At 52.5% G+C, this 17,989-nt stretch overlaps 1 protein-coding gene across 1 annotated transcript; it reads left to right on the forward strand.

Annotated features, from left to right (window-relative positions):
• Positions 1-6,707: 6,707 nt before the first annotated feature.
• On the forward strand, positions 6,708-9,098 carry TMEM270 (transmembrane protein 270). The gene is made up of 3 exons (XM_019754930.2): positions 6,708-6,779; positions 8,222-8,656; positions 8,802-9,098. The coding sequence occupies exons 1-3, from the start codon at positions 6,708-6,710 to the stop codon at positions 9,096-9,098; spliced, it is 804 nt and encodes a 267-aa protein (XP_019610489.2).
• The last annotated feature ends 8,891 nt before the right edge of the window (positions 9,099-17,989 follow it).

Genomic DNA, 17,989 nt, shown 5'->3' on the forward strand with positions numbered 1-17,989 from the left:
AAGAGGTGGCACCTAGCCCTGACTCTTCTCTGAACTCTGGACTTGTGTACTTGCCATCTCCCCTTGGAGGCCACAGGTTTCTTGCTGGCAACGTGCCCAAACCCAGCTTCCTTTTTGCACACTCCCAAATCCACCCCTTCTTGGCCTCCTGTCTCGGCAGGTGCCTCTGAACCACTATGTACCTAAGAGCTCAGCCCAAGCTGTCATTCTCCTGTCCTACATTCTGTCCATCAGCAAATCCTCTGGCCTCTTTCCTCTACTTCTGTCACTTTGGCCCCATCCACCCTTTCTTCTCACCCAGACCCCTGCAGCAACCTTCTCATTGGCCTCCCTGCCTCCCCCTTTGCCCCCACCCACAGTCCATTTTCCTCACAGTAGCCAAAGGTAGTATTGATTATTATTTTAAACTTTTCCTGGAAAATTTCAAACACACACAAAAGAAGAGATTAGTACAGTAGCCCCCCCCGCCCCCCTCCACGTATTTGTTCATCACTCAGTTTCAGTAGTTAAAATGTGTCCAACTGGAATGATGTTTTTACTGTATAAATTTGATGTCCAAACAACATCTAATATTGCTAATGGGTTTGAAAAAATATATATAAATGTGATCATTTTACAGCTGTTACTCTGTAACTTTCCTTTTTCACTTAACATTATGTTTTTGAGATCTTTCCACTTTGATGCATATCTCATTCATTCTAACCACTGCTTACTCTCATCCCTTAGACAATTATGCCCAGTTCATTTTGTCGTTTCCCTATTGATAGAAAAAAAATGCTACCATAAATAGCCTTGCACATGTTTCTTTGTTCACATGTAGATATTTCTCGAAAGAGTGCTTTTTAGATTGGGGTTTGGAATGCATTAGACAGTAGTGAAAACAATTCAGTTGGTTGTGAAATAGAATGAATAGAAAATAAAATAGCTCATCGCAAGTAGTAAGAGTAATTATTGTTTTGTTAACTTCTTGCTTCAGTTTCACGTGTGTGTAATGGGTGGCTTTGTACAATAGATTTCTCTCTCTGGGTGGCTCTTGGGATCTGAAAACTCCACATGGGACTGCTGGCTCAGGGCACAGTTCTGTCTGATGGGCTGGTTCCCCCATGGACTCAGTCTCATCAATGCACAGGTATCGTCAGACTTCTTTGTTTTCCCAAATGAGTACAAGATAGAATCTCATTCATTGTGGTTTTCATTTGCATTTCCCTTGATTACTAATGAAGTTGAACAACTTTTTATAAGTTTATTGGCTCTTTGGGTTTCCGCTTCAGTGAATTGCCATTACCTATACGTTCTTTTGAGTCACTTGATTTTATCTTAGTGTTTATTATTATGTTTACAGTAGTTCCTTAGATGTTCTGGATATTCTAGATATTGGTCCTTGGACTGTTTCATGGGTTTCAAACATTTTCCCCAGGCTCTCACTGTCTTTTGGCTTTGCTCCTGGTGTCTTTACACCAGATTCAGCAGCAAGGAGTTTATTGGTGACTTAGGCCAGGGCAGTGGCAGTGGGGAATGGGGACAGAAGTTGGTGATAAGGTGGCTGCCGGGGGTGATAAGGTGGCTGTAGGACTCCTTTCAACAACATGGTTTAAATGGTTCGGTGAGGGGGCGCTAAGAAACATTTCCTTTTTTTTCTTTTAATAAAAAATGTGTAGATTTAAGGTATACAACTTAATGTTTTGATAGACATATATATTGTGAAATGATCACCACAATCCAGCTAATTAACACGTCTATCACTTCTACACAGTAACCATTTGTGTGTGTGTTGAGAAGATTTAATAAGATCTATCCTGTTGGCTATCATCACCATAGTGACGATAGTATACATTAGATCTCTAGATCTATTCATCTTGTAGAACTGAAACTTTGTACCCTTTGACCAGCAACACCCCATTTCCTATAACCCCACCTCTGGCAACCACCACTCTACTTTATGTTTCTAACAGTCCAGCCTTTTTGGATTCTACATATATGAGATCATGCAGTATTTCTCTTTCTGCGTCTTGCTAATTTCACTTAGCATAATGTCCTCCAGCTCCATCCATGTCATCACAATGGCAGGATCTCACATGTGTGAATGTTAATTAGTACAGCTATTATAGCAAACAGCATGAAGGTTCCTCAAAATATTACAAATAGAATTACCTTATGATTTAGCAATCCCACTTCTGGGTATTTATCCAAAGGAATTGAAATCAGAATCATGAAGAGATATCCGTACTTCCATGTTCATTTCAACGTTATTCACAATAGCCAATGTATGAAAACAACCTAAATATCCTTTAATGGGTGGAGGAACATTTTCTTTAGGACTCAAGAGGCCGGCCTGCAGAGTAAAGAGCAAGCAGGGAAAAAGGGAGTGGTTGTGGTTGAAGATGGGGCTGGTGGGTGGGAGAGCACCCGGGTAAGAGTCTAAATGAGCTGGAAGAAAACAAGTGCACTAAACACGTTGGTTCAGAACAAACTGATCAATAAATGAATTGGTGAAAATTATATTTCTCATTTCTGTTTTTTTCATATGTTGATTTTTGTACCTCACAGGTGTGACTTTGCAATCTGTTGCTGGTGTTTATGTGTTTTGTCCATTGATCAGAATTTTTATTTTGGAGGTGAATGTTTTTTGAACAATGGGATGGTTTGGCAACTTTAAATGCTTTTAAAGAACACTTTCAAAGCATTTCATTTATTTGTGCTAAAAATTTTGACTTAATTTGACGGTAGCAATGACCTTTGTTTATATGTGGCAGTGCTTTTTTTGGAATTTCAAATATCCAGTCTTGGGCTCCAAGTGAATTGCCTGAAAGTGATTTGGTTGAAATGAATATTTCCTCATATTGGTTTATGAAGTAATAAATTTATACACTCTTGAGGTGATTCCTTTTTACAAATTTGCACATATTTTAAAGTAGTTTTGTACAATTTATAGCTTATTTTGCTTTAAAAAATTCTTGAGTTCCTTTTCAGCCACAGGTGCTGAGGGCCAGCCAGGTACTGCTCAAAGCACTTCACAGATCCAATTTCATCCACTCCTCCCCACAACGTCACCTGGTAGGTTCTGCAAAGTATATTCCAGTTTTACAAATAAAAAAGAAAAACTAAGGTAGGGAGCATAGACTTGTAATTAAGCCTCAGAGGTCAGTTCAAACCTGTCTGTCCCTCCCTCATGCTTTCTTACATCAGTTTAAAATCATTAATTCTTCCATTTAAAGTGGCTTCGCTGAAGCCATCTTTAGAAAGAAAAAAACAAAACAAAACAAATTCCAGTAAGTACAAAGGCATGTTTATCATTTTTGTGTACTTCGGGGGAAAAATGACTTGAAATAAAGTTAAGTTGTAACATTAGAACATGAAAGAAGGGAGAACATATATCCTGATCATTTCTCGGTGGTTTCGTTCCTAGTAACCCAGGTATGAAGGGACTTGCACCAGATGATCTCCTGGAGATGACACAATGTTGTCACGGAAACTGGCCTTCAGGCTGGGAAGGGACAAAATGAACAATCGAAAACTTTCCACCCATTTATTCGCTCTGCACGCCCCTGTGCGCCGGGTCCCGCGTCCCTGGTGTCTGCTGCCCCCGTGCGGCCGCGCCGCGGTTCTGCATCCGCAGGGGCGAGCACTTGAGAGCCGTTCGGCACAGGGGCTCGGAGGAATGGGAGGTGGACTTCCTGCCTCTCCTTTCGCGCTTGGTCCTGCAAAGGGGAGGGAATCTCCGCGGTGCGGTGCGAGGCAGGGACAAGAGAATGGCGCCTCCCGGCGTCGGGCAAGGCAGCGGCAATTGATAACTGGGTTATCCCACCGATCCTCCCTGTTACCCAGCAAGGCGAGGACGGGGCCAGGAGGAGAGGTACTGTCCAAAGCCACACAGCACAATAATGCAGGGATGGCCTTGAACCTAGGTATTGAGTAGGAAAGAGAAGGGGTGGAGGACTCCTTGCCGAAGGATTCAAGTTGTGGAGAGGGCTCTTCTGCCTCAGCTCCTGCGGGAGCTGAAACTGAGAACTGGCTCTGGCATCCTAATGGGACTTGGGAAGCACCCTGAGTGGCCACCCTGGGAGCAAGGGGACAGAGTGAGGTCTCTTCAGCTCCAGCTTCTGCCTGCGCACATGGTCCAGGGAGTTTGCTCAATATGAGCTTGAGGACCATCAACTCAGCCTTAGTGACAAATTCTGGGTACAGTGATGCTGGGTGCTGGTGGGTGACAAGCCAAAGAGGGGAGGAAAAAGAAGGGGAAACACGTTTCAAATTCTAGTTTCAGCCCTCACCCTGTGACTCTCAGCAATCTCTGAGACTCTTCCCCAAATTCACTCCTCCTCTCGGCATCACCACCTACCCTTTTGAGGTGGATCCTGACCCCTGCCTCAATTTGCCACTCTTCCTATTCAATCCTCTGTTGGGCGACAATTTTTTCATAGGTTTCTTGTGTTTCTGCAAAGGAATTGATTGTTCTTTGTTCTGAATGATTTTTCCCAAGATGCTCGTGTCTCAGCCTTGGAGCATATAATGTCTCCTTCTGGAACAAAGCACAAGCATTCTCCACCATAAGAAAGATAATGTCTCTCTTGGGAGCAAGGTGCAAGCTTGCTTTCTGCCCATTATAAAAGGCTTGGGTTCCCTAAGCTCACGGTTTCTCTTTCATAACACCTGGGTGTTCAGGTGTCATCTGGCCCTGTTCACGTCACCCTGTGGGATTTGGGATTCAAAGCTGATGCAAAATACATATACTCTAGTTTACTGCTAGTGTAGTGAGTAATAAATTGTCCCCACCTAGGAGTCTTGTGCCTTCTACCAGCACAACTCTGGCAGGTTGGCTGGTTAGCTTGCAAGTAGGGTACAATCTTTGACTCTTCACTGTTCTTGCAGCTTCCAACCCTGCCGGTTCCACCTGCTGCACATATTTGGCTTCTGTCTACTTCTCTCCTTTCCCAGCGCCACAGCCCCCGTCTAGGCTCCTCCCATCATCTTGTGCCTGGAGGGTTTATTGCCGTGGGTTCCTATCTGATCCCCTCACCCCATGCCCCCCAGTCTAGCCTCCTCATGCAGCTGGAGGGACTGTTCTAAAGCCCACAGTGATTGCCAGTTGCCTTGCAGCTTCAGCTCTTCGATGGATCCTATCATTTAATAGACAATTCCAGGACCCAGGTGGCCCTTCCTGACCTTATTGCCTGCGTTGTGCTCCTCCTATGCCCCACTTTATACTCTAGTAATGCTGAGTTGGTTGAATCATGCTATTTATTCCCTCTGCCTTGACCATTCTTAACACTCTCTCCTCTGGAAAAGTCCTACTCATCCTTCAAAACTTAGCTCAATGTGTACTTTCTGAAGCTCCAGTGACCTCTCGGTGCCATAGTGTTGGAGACACAGAAGGTGGGTGGGAGAGGGGCAAGGGCAGAGGACAGAGTGGAAGGACTTTGGACGCTCCACCCTCGACCCCAGCTCTTACCCTAGGGGAGGAAATAAGTTGGTGAACAGAACTGCTCAGGGTAAAGGTCATCGTTGACATTCCAAGGACTCTTTATGGCAGGCTGCCATGTACCGTTGGGCAGGTTGTGTCCTGCACACTGGTGTCTGGCTGAGAGAGTGAGTAAGGACTGAAACCACTCAGTGTGCAAGGGCTGGGCAGCACCCACCCTTCCAATCTGCACAGATGGGTCCTCTTTTCGCAGAGCCCTGCACTCACAGTGGCATATGCACCAGAGGGCGTGCTTTAAAAATTTTCCTAAAAGTCTGAGAGCCTTGTCCTGCAGCCTCCTGGAGCCATTTTCTGGGACCCAGACAGGAAAGCAATGCGAGGAACGCTGTGATCAAGGTTCTGGATTCTCCCTGAATTCTAAGCCTTTGATCCCAATTCACAGCTCTGGCAATTTTTCCAAGATGCTCCAGGCAGCCTGTAGTTTCCTGTGACCCCTTGTGTCCCTGAGGGGGTTCACTCAGCCATGGGGCTTGGGAGAAGAACCTGACCTGGGTTCAAATCCTGCAGGGCCGAGGGGGGTGGTCACTCTTTATATGATGATAATAATAATAATAATAAACCAAATTCCTTTAGTCTGGAGCATTATAAATAATAATTTAAATCCAAAGAAAAGAAAACCTCTTTCCCCAGGACCTGCCCTCTCCAGGACACTCTGAAGTCCATTTTCTCTTCCCTGCTCTCCTCTAACCTTGTTTCTGAGCCCACTGAGGTGTCACTAAGATCTGAGAATGAAGGTTATAACATCATCCCTCTGCTTTGTGACTGGGGATCAACCTTTAGTAAAATGCAAGAAGAATAAATTGGGATGGGGGTGCTTAGGTAGGGTGCCTAAAGGTTTGGGCAGGTGAGGCTTCCCTCTGCCTCCAAACATTTTGTCACCTGGGGGTAAAGATGTCTGTTTCCCAGGCCTTGGATACTTGGGGAGTTGGGAGGGTATGAGGAGGTGCAGCTTGTTTCCATCCACACTGACCACTGGAGGGCCTTCCTGGTGCCAGTGCTGGGCAGCCCACAGGTTCGTGGAGATGATGTCCCTAGGGGCAGTCTCCAACCAGGAAGTGGACAGGACATGGAAGACAAATACCCCAGTCTTTGTGCAGTGAAGGGTGGGAAGCAAGTAAAGGGAAGTCTCTTGTGGCAATTGGGTCCCCACAGTAACTCAGCCCCCACCCTGCAGTATCTGTGAGGTCACCCTGCTCCTCCCAGCTGGAGGAGGGATAGGAGGCCAGACATGGAGGTGCTCCCTTCAGTCAGATCCAGCCTCTTGGGGATCCTGCTGCAGGTGGTAAAGCTCTCAGTGCTGGTGAGTGGGGGTGGGGACAGAGGGGCAGGGGACACACACCTGGCCCTTCACAGCTACCTCAGCGCTGCTGGACTCGGCAACCTGTCCTGACCTGTGAAGCTCGGTGACTGCCTGCTTCCTGGAGGGATCTGTCAGCTCCCAGAAGCCCCACCCCAAGCCACAGTGCCAGAATTTTCTCTATAGCGGGTCACTCCTGTGGGCTAAGCATTGCCCTGCCCATCCATGTTTTTAAAACATGCAAATGCTGATGACTGGGGCCACATCTCCAAATCACAGCTCCTCAGTGGGCTGAGTTCTCAGAAAAGGCTTCCTTGGCTCTGCTGGTAGAAAGGAGGGATTACATGGTGCAGTGGAAAGAGATGACAATTGGATTTGAATGTTGGCTGCTCCACTCTTTAGCTGTGTGACTTTGGGAAAATTAATCCACTTCTCTGAGCCTGTTTCTTCACTTATACTGAGCTTATAGGATTATGTAGGATATAATAGGCTGCTGTCCTCCATGGTCTCAACATTATGAGTTGGCAAGGCGGAGGCAGCTGCCATTTCCTATCTGCATCTCAATTCCTCCTCAAGCTGTACTCTTGGGTTCCCTCCCTTTCCCAGCATAGCTCCACCCCCTTGGCTCCACTAATCCTTCCTATGATGGGCTACATGGCCAACCCCAGAGGGAGGCCTCCCACACCATCCCTTAGGGCTCCAGATAGTCCTGTAAACAGGGACACGTGGGGTCCAGACTGGTGGGTTGGTGTTACTCAGGGGCTGGGCATTTCAGCCCTCTGAGGAGGGGCCGTTCAGCTCCAGGACTCAATTGAAGCTTTCTCATTTGCAGACTCTTTCCCCACCCAAGTCCACTCTTCCTCCCAGTGAATGGGAAACATCATATCCACCCTCACACAAGTCAGAAATCTGGGCATCTTCTTGGGTCCCTCCCTCTCCTTCACCCCTCTCAGTAGGTCAGTGATTGATTCTGTCAATGCCCCTCACGCCTCATATCTCTCTAACCTTAATGATATTGCCCTTTGCTCCCAGCTGGCCTCGTGACACCGAGCCAACCAATGCGCGAGAAAGCCCAGGTGCTTGGGAGAAGAAACTGACCTGGGTTCATCCTGCAGGGCTGACGGCGATGGTCACTCCTTATATAATAAGAATAATCAACCAAACTCCTTCAGTCGGGAGTATTATAAATAACATTTAAATCTAAAGGAGCGAAAACCAAATATAATATGAAACACCTTCTAAATGTCCCTCCTGAGAATGGAGTCCTTAGAAATAGACAGATAAAGATAATTCTTATGTGTGGGGAAACTGAGGCCTTGCGAGGAGGAGGGCTTGGCCCAAGGTAACCTGGCAGCCCCACGCCTACAATAAAACTTGCTGCAGGGAAGGTTCCTTCCCTGAGTGAGTGAAGGTGGGTGATTGTTTCTCCCTCTCTCTTCTTGTAGCTGGTCCGGAACCGGGTCCATCTCTACGAGGTTCTTCTCCTCAAGGTCATGCTCTTCAACCACTGGCTGTCAGGGCTGGTCCAGGAGGCCCAGGGGTCCTGCGGCCAGCGGGCCCACTCACCGCCCGGCCTTGCAGCCTGCCCTGTGGGCTGGGTTCTACGGGCTGGGCTGGCACTGATAGAGGTCCCTGTATGGTTGGTACTGAGGGCACCCAGGCTAGTGTGGGCTGGCATGCTGGGCGGTGCCCGGGCCACGGGCCTGGCCCCGACACTGCTAGGTGCCTGGGAGCGGCTGGGCTTGTCTGTAGCCACCTGGATGGACCTGCTTCTGTCATGTCTGCACAGCTTGATGCTGGCAGCCTTGCTGCTGCTGCTGCTCCCCTGGAAGCTGTGCTGGAAGGCCCACCGCTACAGCCTGGGCTGGCTGCCCAGCAAGGTGGGTGGGCAGGGTGCCGGCCAGGCTGCTGAGGGCAGGCCTGGGATACGGGGCATGACCAGGGCTGGGTGCGGGGACTAGCAGCCAGGCAGTGCAGCCATGTAAGCTCATGATGGCCACCTGCCCATCCTCTTGCCACCTCCAGGCTCTACTGGAGAACCATGTGGTACTGGAGCTACTGGCACTGCTGAAGCATCTGTACTGGTGGGTGGAGAGCACAACAGCACTCACCGCTTGGCACCTGGCCTATCTTGTCACTTGGACCACCTGCCTTGCCTCACACCTGCTGCAGGCTGCCTTTGAACACACCGCCCAGCTGGCCCAGGCCAAGGAGGCTGAGCTGCAGGAGGCCTCAGGCCCTTTGTCTGAGTCCCTGCTGCTTGAGTCCTTGGTCCCCAAGGCTGGGCCAGTCCCGCCAGAGCATGGAACGCCTGGGGAATAAAGGTGTCCCCATCTGTCTCTCCTGGTCTGGTCCGGTCTAGGGTCTCACTCTCCATTCCTCTTTCCCACTGTCTTGAAGGGATACATGTATATGTGTGTGCGCCTGTATGTGTGTGTGCATGTATGTGTGTGCATGTATGTGTGTACACAAGCATGTGTGCCCTAGGGCTGCCTATGGGAAGGAAATCACATTTTGTGAGCACATGATACTTGCCAGATAACCACCTCAAATACCTTACATATGCAATTTTGTTTAAATTTCATAGCAACACAGGCATCAGATTTGATTAGCCCCATTTTCCAGAGGAGAAATTGAGCCTCAGAAGATTAAACAATCCCAAGAGTAGTTAGGGGAAGAGCCAGCACTGGACCCTAGATTTTTTTGTTTCCCAGAACCCCTAACTTTCTTTAGGCCCATGCCCCTGGCTCTCGGGATTGTTGGTTTACAGTGCTTTAAAGGAGATGGGTAGTTAGAGACTCTGGCCTCTGGGGGGTGCCAGGGTTTCACATTTAAGAAACAGAAAATTCCTTTGAGAAGTAGTTACGCCAGAGCCAGTCTGTAGCTAGCCCATCCATTCATTTACACACTTAGCCATTCACTTTCCCACTCATCCATCCATCCACTCATCTCAGCCTGTCTACCCACCCACCTACCCATCCATTCACCCACAAATCCATCCATCCATCCATCCACCCACCTATCTATCCATCCCTGAGCCTGTCTACCCACTCACCTACCCACTCACGCACAAATCCATCCACAGATCCATCCGTCTCCTCCAGGGAGGGAGAAATATCCATACCTTAGCACTCACCCCTAGTTGTCTAGTCTTGCTGAGGGGTGGCTGATGTTGCTTTGAGAGTTTAGGCTACAGTGGGTCAGATCCCCCAGGTACTGCCCCTAGGTAGGTGACACTGTGAGGGGGAAGGGGTGGTTTATTGCAATCACCCCCCACTCACTTCCAAGCCTGAGGGTGGTGGGAGAAGATATTCCAGAGAGCTCTGCCCTGCTTTCTCCTTCCCCATTCTGGTTCTCAGGGAATTTAGGGCCCCATTCCTGCCCTGCCTCCCATATGGACCTGCAGATGGCTCAGGGTGGGTGTGGGGTGAACTTCTAGACCCTTCAGCCAAGTCTGAGGAGCAGTCCTGGCCTGTCCCTGGGGGAAGACTTGTGAAGGGCTCCATCTGGCCAATGAAGCCCAATATCTGCTGGAGAAGGCCCTACAAGTCACTGGTGATTGCAGAACGCACCCAACTTTCAGGGAACGCTGAGTGCAGAAGAGTGTGAAGTTGGCCCACTGCTGAGGGTGGGGTCTGGGGGGACGGGGAGGAAGCCCCAGAGCAGCATGTGGAGCTGGATGGGTCTTGAGCTGCCAGGGACCAAGCTGGTGCTTCACAAGCATGGGGTCTGCGGGGCCGGGTCCAGGGTACTGGGAGGGAAGGAGGCAGGGAGCTAAGGAGGGGCAAGTGGAAAGGGACCTCAAAGGCCAAGAGGGGAAAGGATGGGTGGTGGCAAATGCCTGCCCGTCGGGAGAGAAGACCAGAGCCAGGATGGAGCGGGGGATGGGCTGGAGGCAGCCCGGTGGGGAGGCTCTGGGCAGCGGGGTTAGAGGCCAGGCCGTGTATGTGATACTGGTATCTTTTCCTTCCACTACGTTTTTAAACATTGCCAACAATACAGAGATGTTAAGGGAAAAATGTTTACTTCTCTAGTTCGAAACTTAAGAGAAACAGGGTCTGCATGCTGCTTCCTTCTTTCCAGCCGTGATTCTTTGCATATCTGCAGCCCTGCTCACTGTAATACACCATAGATTGTGCTGATGAGATCCTAGCACGCTGTGCATCTCTTTAGGCAAATTGCTTTTTTGCATTTGAAAATATACCACCCACCCACTTCCAAGACAATCCACATGGATACCTTATCCTTTGTAACGGCTGTATTGAGGCCTTCAGGTCAGCTTCCTGTTTGCTTTTTCCCACAGTGTTGCTCTGAAGCATGGGAGGGGGTGGGCCTCAGAGGAACTCCCTGGTGAGCGGGTGGAGGGGCATATGTTGGGAGGTAGCCCTTGCCCTGGGAGCTCTTCTCTGACCAGCCACATGCTATGCTCCCACCTCTCCTGTGGCATCCCTGGGGGCCTGGGGCTGAGACCTCCCACAGCTGGAGTGAGCCTGGGAAGAAGGCACCAGGGCTGGGGGCAGAGAGGACACAGCCCCAGTCTGCCAGAGGGAGAGGACCTAGCCTGGGCCCTGGACCTGGGGGTGGGGTGGAGCCAAGAGACCAGCTGGGGCTTAGGACCCTGCTGCCCTGAGCATGCCCGCTTGCTCGTCTCGTCCTCGCCAATAGTTGGCTCCCAAGTCGGGCTCCCAAATTGTCCGCTGCTGGTGGCGATAAGACTGCAACTTGGAAAGGCCTAGCCCCTACCTTCCACAGGGGGCTTGCAGGGGACACTCTAGAGTGGCCATGCCTTGGGCTAAGTACCCACTTAGCAAATACAGCTGTGAGAGAAGACTTCAAAAGCTTGAAGTCAGAGTAGAGCTGGGAGTGGATAGGAAGGCATTCTTTTGGGCTGGGGTGGCTGGAAAGGCTTCCTGAAGAAGGGGGCATTTGAACTGGGCCTGCAAGAGAGAAATGTACTGCAGTCAGAGGGCAAAACCCTGGTTGCTGGCCCTAGGTCTGCCCCTTGCTGTGTGAGCTTTGTCAGGCTTGACCCTCTCTGACCTTGGTTTCCTTTGGTGCCGTTGCTGGTCTGTGCCCAGGGCCACAGGCTGGGTTCTGGTACACAGACTGATACCTGAGTCTGCCCTAGGAAGGGCGCAGGCTGGGGAGCTGGTGCAGCACTGAGAAGGAGATGCTAGTGAGAGGATGTGGCCCTGCCCACTGCGAGCCGAAGGCCTGAGGAGAAGGCCCAGGGTTGGGGGCAGATGCTTGGTGTCCATGGCTCTGCCCTGCCTCTCTCTGTGACCTTAGATGAGGCTCTGCCCTCTCTGGGACTGTTTCCATGTCTGTGCAATGTGGGGAGACTGGGTGATCCCTGATGAGACAGTCAACATTCAATGTCCTGGACCCCCAGCTGGGAGGTGGTCTCGGACTGGCGAGGAGCCCGGCCAGCATGTGCAGATCTGTGGACAGGCCCTTCCACAAGCTGAGATCTGCTTCCATGAAACTTCTGCTTCCAGGCCCTGAATGCAAGTCCTCCCAGTCTTCCCAAGGGCTCTGGTATCCTGGGGCTGGGCCTTGGGAGAAAGGGAAGAGGTCGAGAATAGGCCCTTGGCCGCCCCTTGCACACAGCGGGCAGATCAGAGGCCACGGGTTTGAATCCTGGACCTCCTGGCTTTGTGATCTTGCACCAGTCCCTTAACCCGGGGAGCCTCAGTTTCCCACCTGTGAACAGGCACAGTCATAGCACCTTGGCCCTACAGGGCTGTTGCCGGTCTGGGCATGAGCAGTACCTGCTTCAGGCTGTGCTGCAGGATGTGCTGGGAATCCCAGCTTCCTCTCGGGCCCTGCCGCCTTCCCAGAGGATACGGGGACCCCATTCTGAGGTCAAGGGTGAGGGCAGTCAATCTGTCTGTCTCAGGCCTGTGAGTATGGAGGGGCCCCGGCCTGCTGGGGGAAAACAGGACAGGGGGCGGTGGTGGGGCTTGGGCAGGGTGGGGGGAACTGGCTGAAGGGCTGGCCAGCAGCTCCACGCAATCTGTCTGCTATGCAGTCCCGGGCCTGGACTGTATTTATTTATGCTGAGCGTGTATTTATATCAGCCCCTTTCTCATTAATAGGGCAGGAAATGGCTGGAATTGTTACATACCTGGCGGCCCAGGGGTCCCGCTGGGCCAAGACACACAGGGCCCTGGCCACCCTGTCATGACTGTGAGGGGCCCCCTCCTGAGTCCCAAGCCTAAGTCCCTGGCCTTTCACTGACCCCTCCTTGCGTTGAGTCCCCCTGTACTTCCTCGAGCTCCGCTCCTCCCGAGAGTCCACAGCCCTGAGAGAGGGGCTCCTTTTCAGGCTTCTCCCTGTCTTCTAGCTCCTGATCCCATCCCAACCCCAGGAGAGACAGCTGTGTTAGGGGATGTCACTGTGCAGCTTGCAGGACAGCGGGATGGTGGGGAGACCGTGGGCAGAGCAGTGAGAGTAAAGGGCTGAGAAATCAGAGTTCCCTGACTTGGGGATGGGATCCTGGAGCCTGGGGTGGGGGCCTGGGCAGAGGAGGCAGTAAGGAGATGTGAAAGGGCCCTCCTGAAGATTAGGGGTGGGCCCTGGGGCTCTGCTTCCCACCAAGCCAAGCTACATATAGGCTTGGACAGAACCTGCATCTTCCTCCTCATGGGATACCCCCAACCATGAAGGGGGTCTCTGTGTTTACCACCCAACAGGGGCCCCACAGGGGGTGGGGGTTCATCCCTGTCCTGCCTTCCTGGCCACTGTGGCTAAATGAGGCTTCTCTGCTCGGGGCCCAGCAGCCCCCTCCCCGGCCCCCATGCTGCACTCAGAACCAAGCCAGCATCTCTCTCCAGGCCCCAACTCTTGGGCACGGGCCCCAGGTGGGGCTGCCAGAGCTGAGAGGCGCGGCCCCCTCCCCAGAGTACTTGCCTGACATAACCTATTAGTGCTTCTCGCCTCAGCCCTCTCCCCCAGCCAGCCAGCCTCCCTGTCTAGGCCAGACTGTGCTGGTCCTGCTGTCACTCTCCTGGGCTGCTTTCCTAGGACAGGGTAAGAAGGAGGCTGCAGGCACCCAACCACCCCAGGGGGGAGCTGTGCTTGTTCACCCCTCCCCTCAGTTGGGGCCCAGGGGTTGTTATCCACCCAGAGGCTTCTTCTAGGCTAAGCCCTCTGGCCGCTGCCCTGTGGTCAGGTGGGCCTGACCTCTGCCCTCTGCCCACTGTAGCCACTATGCCCTCCTGGCTCAGAGTCCAGAGCTGAGGCCACTTGCAGACATGATGACTGCACAGAGGATGAGGGGCTTTCCGTTTGCCCTCCTCCCTGACCTCTCAGCTGTACTTCCAGGGTATGGTGGAAGGGGTGGGGAGGTGGGCTACCTCTGACAGTGAGGAGGGGCCTGCTGTGAGATTTCCAGTTCTCTGTGCTGGAGGCCCCCTGCGTGGTGGGAGGGGCTGCTGCAGAATCTCAGGACTCTGCTGGGGGCTAATGCAGGGGTCTCTGGGCTTCTCTCATCTGTCCCACTATATGGGATAGATGTGCTCAATGGGGAGAGAAGAGCCAAGCCCCCAGGAGGGCACCTTTTCAGGCCCCCTTATGAAGGCTTTCCCCAGACACCACTTTAAGCCACCAGTCTGCAGAGTCCCCAGAAGAAGCCCAGGCCAGGAGCAGGTTCTTAATGTTCCTCTAGCCCTGCCTGGTTCTGCCTTGTCAGGCTGGATCGTCTTAGACAGGCTGGCTTCTCTGGGAGCCGCCCATCTATGAGATGGGGACTCCACACCTCACACAGGAACTGATGTAGCAGGTAAAGGGCTTGTCAGGGCCTGGCATATGGAGGATGTCCGGTGGGTGGGAGTGCTTCTTCTACCACCTCAGCTTGGTGGCTGAATGCCTGGGATCGGAGGGTCAGCGGTCAGCCCAGGCCCATTACCTAGCTGGGCTCCTGTCCCTCCACTGCCCAAGTGGAGCAGCACTGTCTGGATTAGGGAGCAGCAGAGGGGCAGGCCCCCCAGGGCAAAGCTGCATCCTCCGCCATTCTCCTGGTACTGTCCCCCACCTCTCGAACCCTGCTTTGAAGGTCAGGCCAGTGCCTCCTCTACTGTTCCTGCAAGGATGTCCAAGTCAGCTCATTGTGTGGGGCTGAGAGGGTGGGTGTGGGGGTGGGAAGATGCAGGCATCTGGCCCAAAGCACTGCCTTCCCCAAGCTGCCTGTTGTTTGAAGGACCTTGGACCTTTTGCTCCTGTTGGGGGTCCTGCCTGTCCCTGGCTGTGTGACCCTGGGCAGGACCCTGGGCTCGGTTCCTGCTTAGGAAGTGAAGCATAAGCCTTTGGGCTCTGTGGTTCCTCAGTCAGAGTCTTTGTCAACCTTGAACCCATCTTGGTCCTGGGGACCATGGGCTAGGGTTGGGGTGCTGGAAAGGACATGAGTGGGGAGATCTCTTGGCCCAGCCCCCAAACCCCAAGCCCCTGGGCCCGGGTGCTACAGCTAAGCCCTGCAGTCACTCCTGCTCAGACGGTACACATCTGGAGCTGTGTCCCGCCCCCACACCCAGTCCACATCTGGAGCCCAAAGCCTGCTAGCCGACTAAACACAGAGCATCTGGGCCCCAAAGAGCCTGCTCTGCTCAGGTTAATGCGGCCCATCTGGGCCCCTGGCTGCTGCTCTGCCTGTCTCCACAGCAGAATGCTGGCTGCACATCTGGATGGCTGGAGCTCTTTGGCCACCCCGCCTCACCCTGTGCCCAGCTGGGTCCAGGGCTGGTGCTGCCCGGGGTTCCCTGCCCTGAGGCGGGAGTCCTGTGCCCACTCTTCCTTTCCGATGACTCAGCTCATAGGGCTTCTCCTGGGGGCTGCCTTGGGAATAGCTTAGTTTTGACATAACGTAGACACATGTCCCCTGCTAGGAGTGGTGACAGCTGCCACTCTGCACGAACTCACCGGGCAGCCCCTTGGCATTGCTTGAAAGAGCCCCTGGGGGCCCTCAGCATCATCTGCCTTCCTACCCCCTCCTGAGGTGCCTAGGGTGATGCAGGGTTTGCCACCAGCTGTGGGGGGACTGCACTGGGTTGGTGCCTGTCACTGAGCCCACTTCACATGATGTGCCGGGCTGTCACTTCCCTTCTCTGCCAATAGTCGTGCTTGGTAGGATGGGGGCTGGCTGTCTCCTCTGCAGCCCAGACTCAGAGAAGAGAGCCTGAAAAAGCAGGATGTCCAGGGGGACCGGGGCTGGCCTGTGGGAAAGACCACCTTGGGGCAAGGGGTTGCTGGGGCAGAGACACATCTTGGGGCAGCCAGGGGAGGAGGCAGGTCTGGGTTGGAGGAAACTTTTGAGCTGAGGGAACTGCCCAGCGGTGGCCTGGACTGATTCCTCTTCAATAGGGCTATAGACCCTGCCCTTCTGACCTCACTGGGGACGTGGGACCCTGATGAGTGAAAGCACGTGGGCGTCCTAAGTCACTGTCTTTGTGGTACTGAGCTCCCCGTTGCAGGGGGATGTAAGCTTGCAGGGCTGCTTTCTGTCAGGAAGATGGCAGAGGCTATTCTCACGAGGAGTCCAGAGCTGTGTTAGACAACCTCCTAGCATTACGCTCATGCCTTATGATTCCAAGATTCGAGGATTCTGAGATGCTGCCTTCTCAGACCCTGAGCCTCCTATGACAGGAAGTATAAACAGCTAAGGTGTGGAGGCCAGATATTTGGAATGCAGGGCGGTGAAGGGTGCAGGGGTGAGAAAGGCACTGGGAACACAGAGAGTCTGTGGCCTGGGGCTGAGGGCCTTGCTGCTTCCCTGCCCAGAATAGCCTCAGCTCTGCTGCAGGCCCAGCCTCCAAGTCCTGGGGTGTGGGCACTGAGCCCGCTGTTCTGCATCCTGTAGTCAAGCTTTATCAGAGCATCACTGGCCCTGATTGAAAGGAATTCTTTGTTGCTCTAGCCTCCAGGCCAGAGGCCCTGGAGCAACAGGCAATTTAAACCATAGAGCTTCATGCCTCCTTCTGCACCTCCTTACCCACTGAAAATCTGAGTCAACAAACATGCAAGATGGAGACACAAATAAAAAATAATGAGGGCTAGCATTTATTGAGTATTCACACTGAGCCAGATACCTTCTGAGGGTTTTACTTGTATTAACTCGTTCCAGCCTCCCTGTGAGAAAGGTACCGTTGTTATCACGAACCCATTTTACAGATGGGGGGAACCTGAAGCTGAAGATCCACTCAGCCATTGGGTGGCAGAGCTGCGATTCAAACCAGGCAGTCTGTCTCTAAAGTCTGTGTCCTTAACCACTGGTCCTCATTGCTTCTCTGTAAGCAGCATGGGTGGAGGAGACAGAGAGCAGAGAGACAGACGCACAGAGCATGGCAGAGAGAGGAATGGGTCTTAGGCCCTGACAAGTGATGCTGCTGTTCCAAGTCCAGGAGGAGAAGCAGAACCAGCTGAGTTACAGGGGCCACGCTGTCCTATCCTCCCAGGTCTTCAAATGAGGTGTCCAGGCATTGAAAGGCAGTCTTCTGCCTTGCCGAGGGTTTCAAAGCAAACAGAGATGGGCTTTGCATTATCTGAGTCCACTGACCAGAAACAAAGCTGGTTCCCCTGGTTCTCCTGGAAGGCAGGAGTTGGGCTGCTGGGGGCCATGAGGCACACATGCTCTGTGCCCAGTGTCCTGGGGAACACCTGGCCCTGAGGTGGGGGGCACTGTCTGGAGGGTCACTCAGAGCTTCCAGGGCTGGGGCTGGGGAACTCCGTGTGTGTGTGTGTGTGTGTGTGTGTGTGTGTGTGTGCACGCGTGTGTGTGTGTGTCTTAACCTCTGTCGGCTTCTGCCGCCATCTGACCTGCCTGAGGAACTAGGCAGACAGAAGGAGGAGAGGGCATTCTGGGGCCATTGGCATCATTTTTGGACTATTTTGACTGACCTTCCTTGTCCCACAGGCACCTTCTGACAACTTCTCCCACCACCCAAAGCCCCTGCCCTCTTAGCACGAACATGGCAGCCACTGTCACTGGGTACCTCCTTCATTCCTGGCCCCACGGTGAGGACTTCACTGTGATGTCATTTCTCACTTACTCCCCATAGCTGCGGCAGGAAGCTGTCATTGTCATCCCGATTTTACGAAGAAACTGAGGCTCAAAGAGGGTAAATCACTTGTTCACACAACTGACAAATGATTCAAATTCAGGTCTGTCTGATCTCCCTCACTGAGCCCCTAATTCCCACCTCTGTCAAGAGGGCTGGAAG

This window comes from Rhinolophus sinicus, linkage group LG03, assembly GCF_036562045.2.
Source record: "Rhinolophus sinicus isolate RSC01 linkage group LG03, ASM3656204v1, whole genome shotgun sequence".
NCBI classification, from domain to species: Eukaryota; Metazoa; Chordata; class Mammalia; order Chiroptera; family Rhinolophidae; genus Rhinolophus; species Rhinolophus sinicus.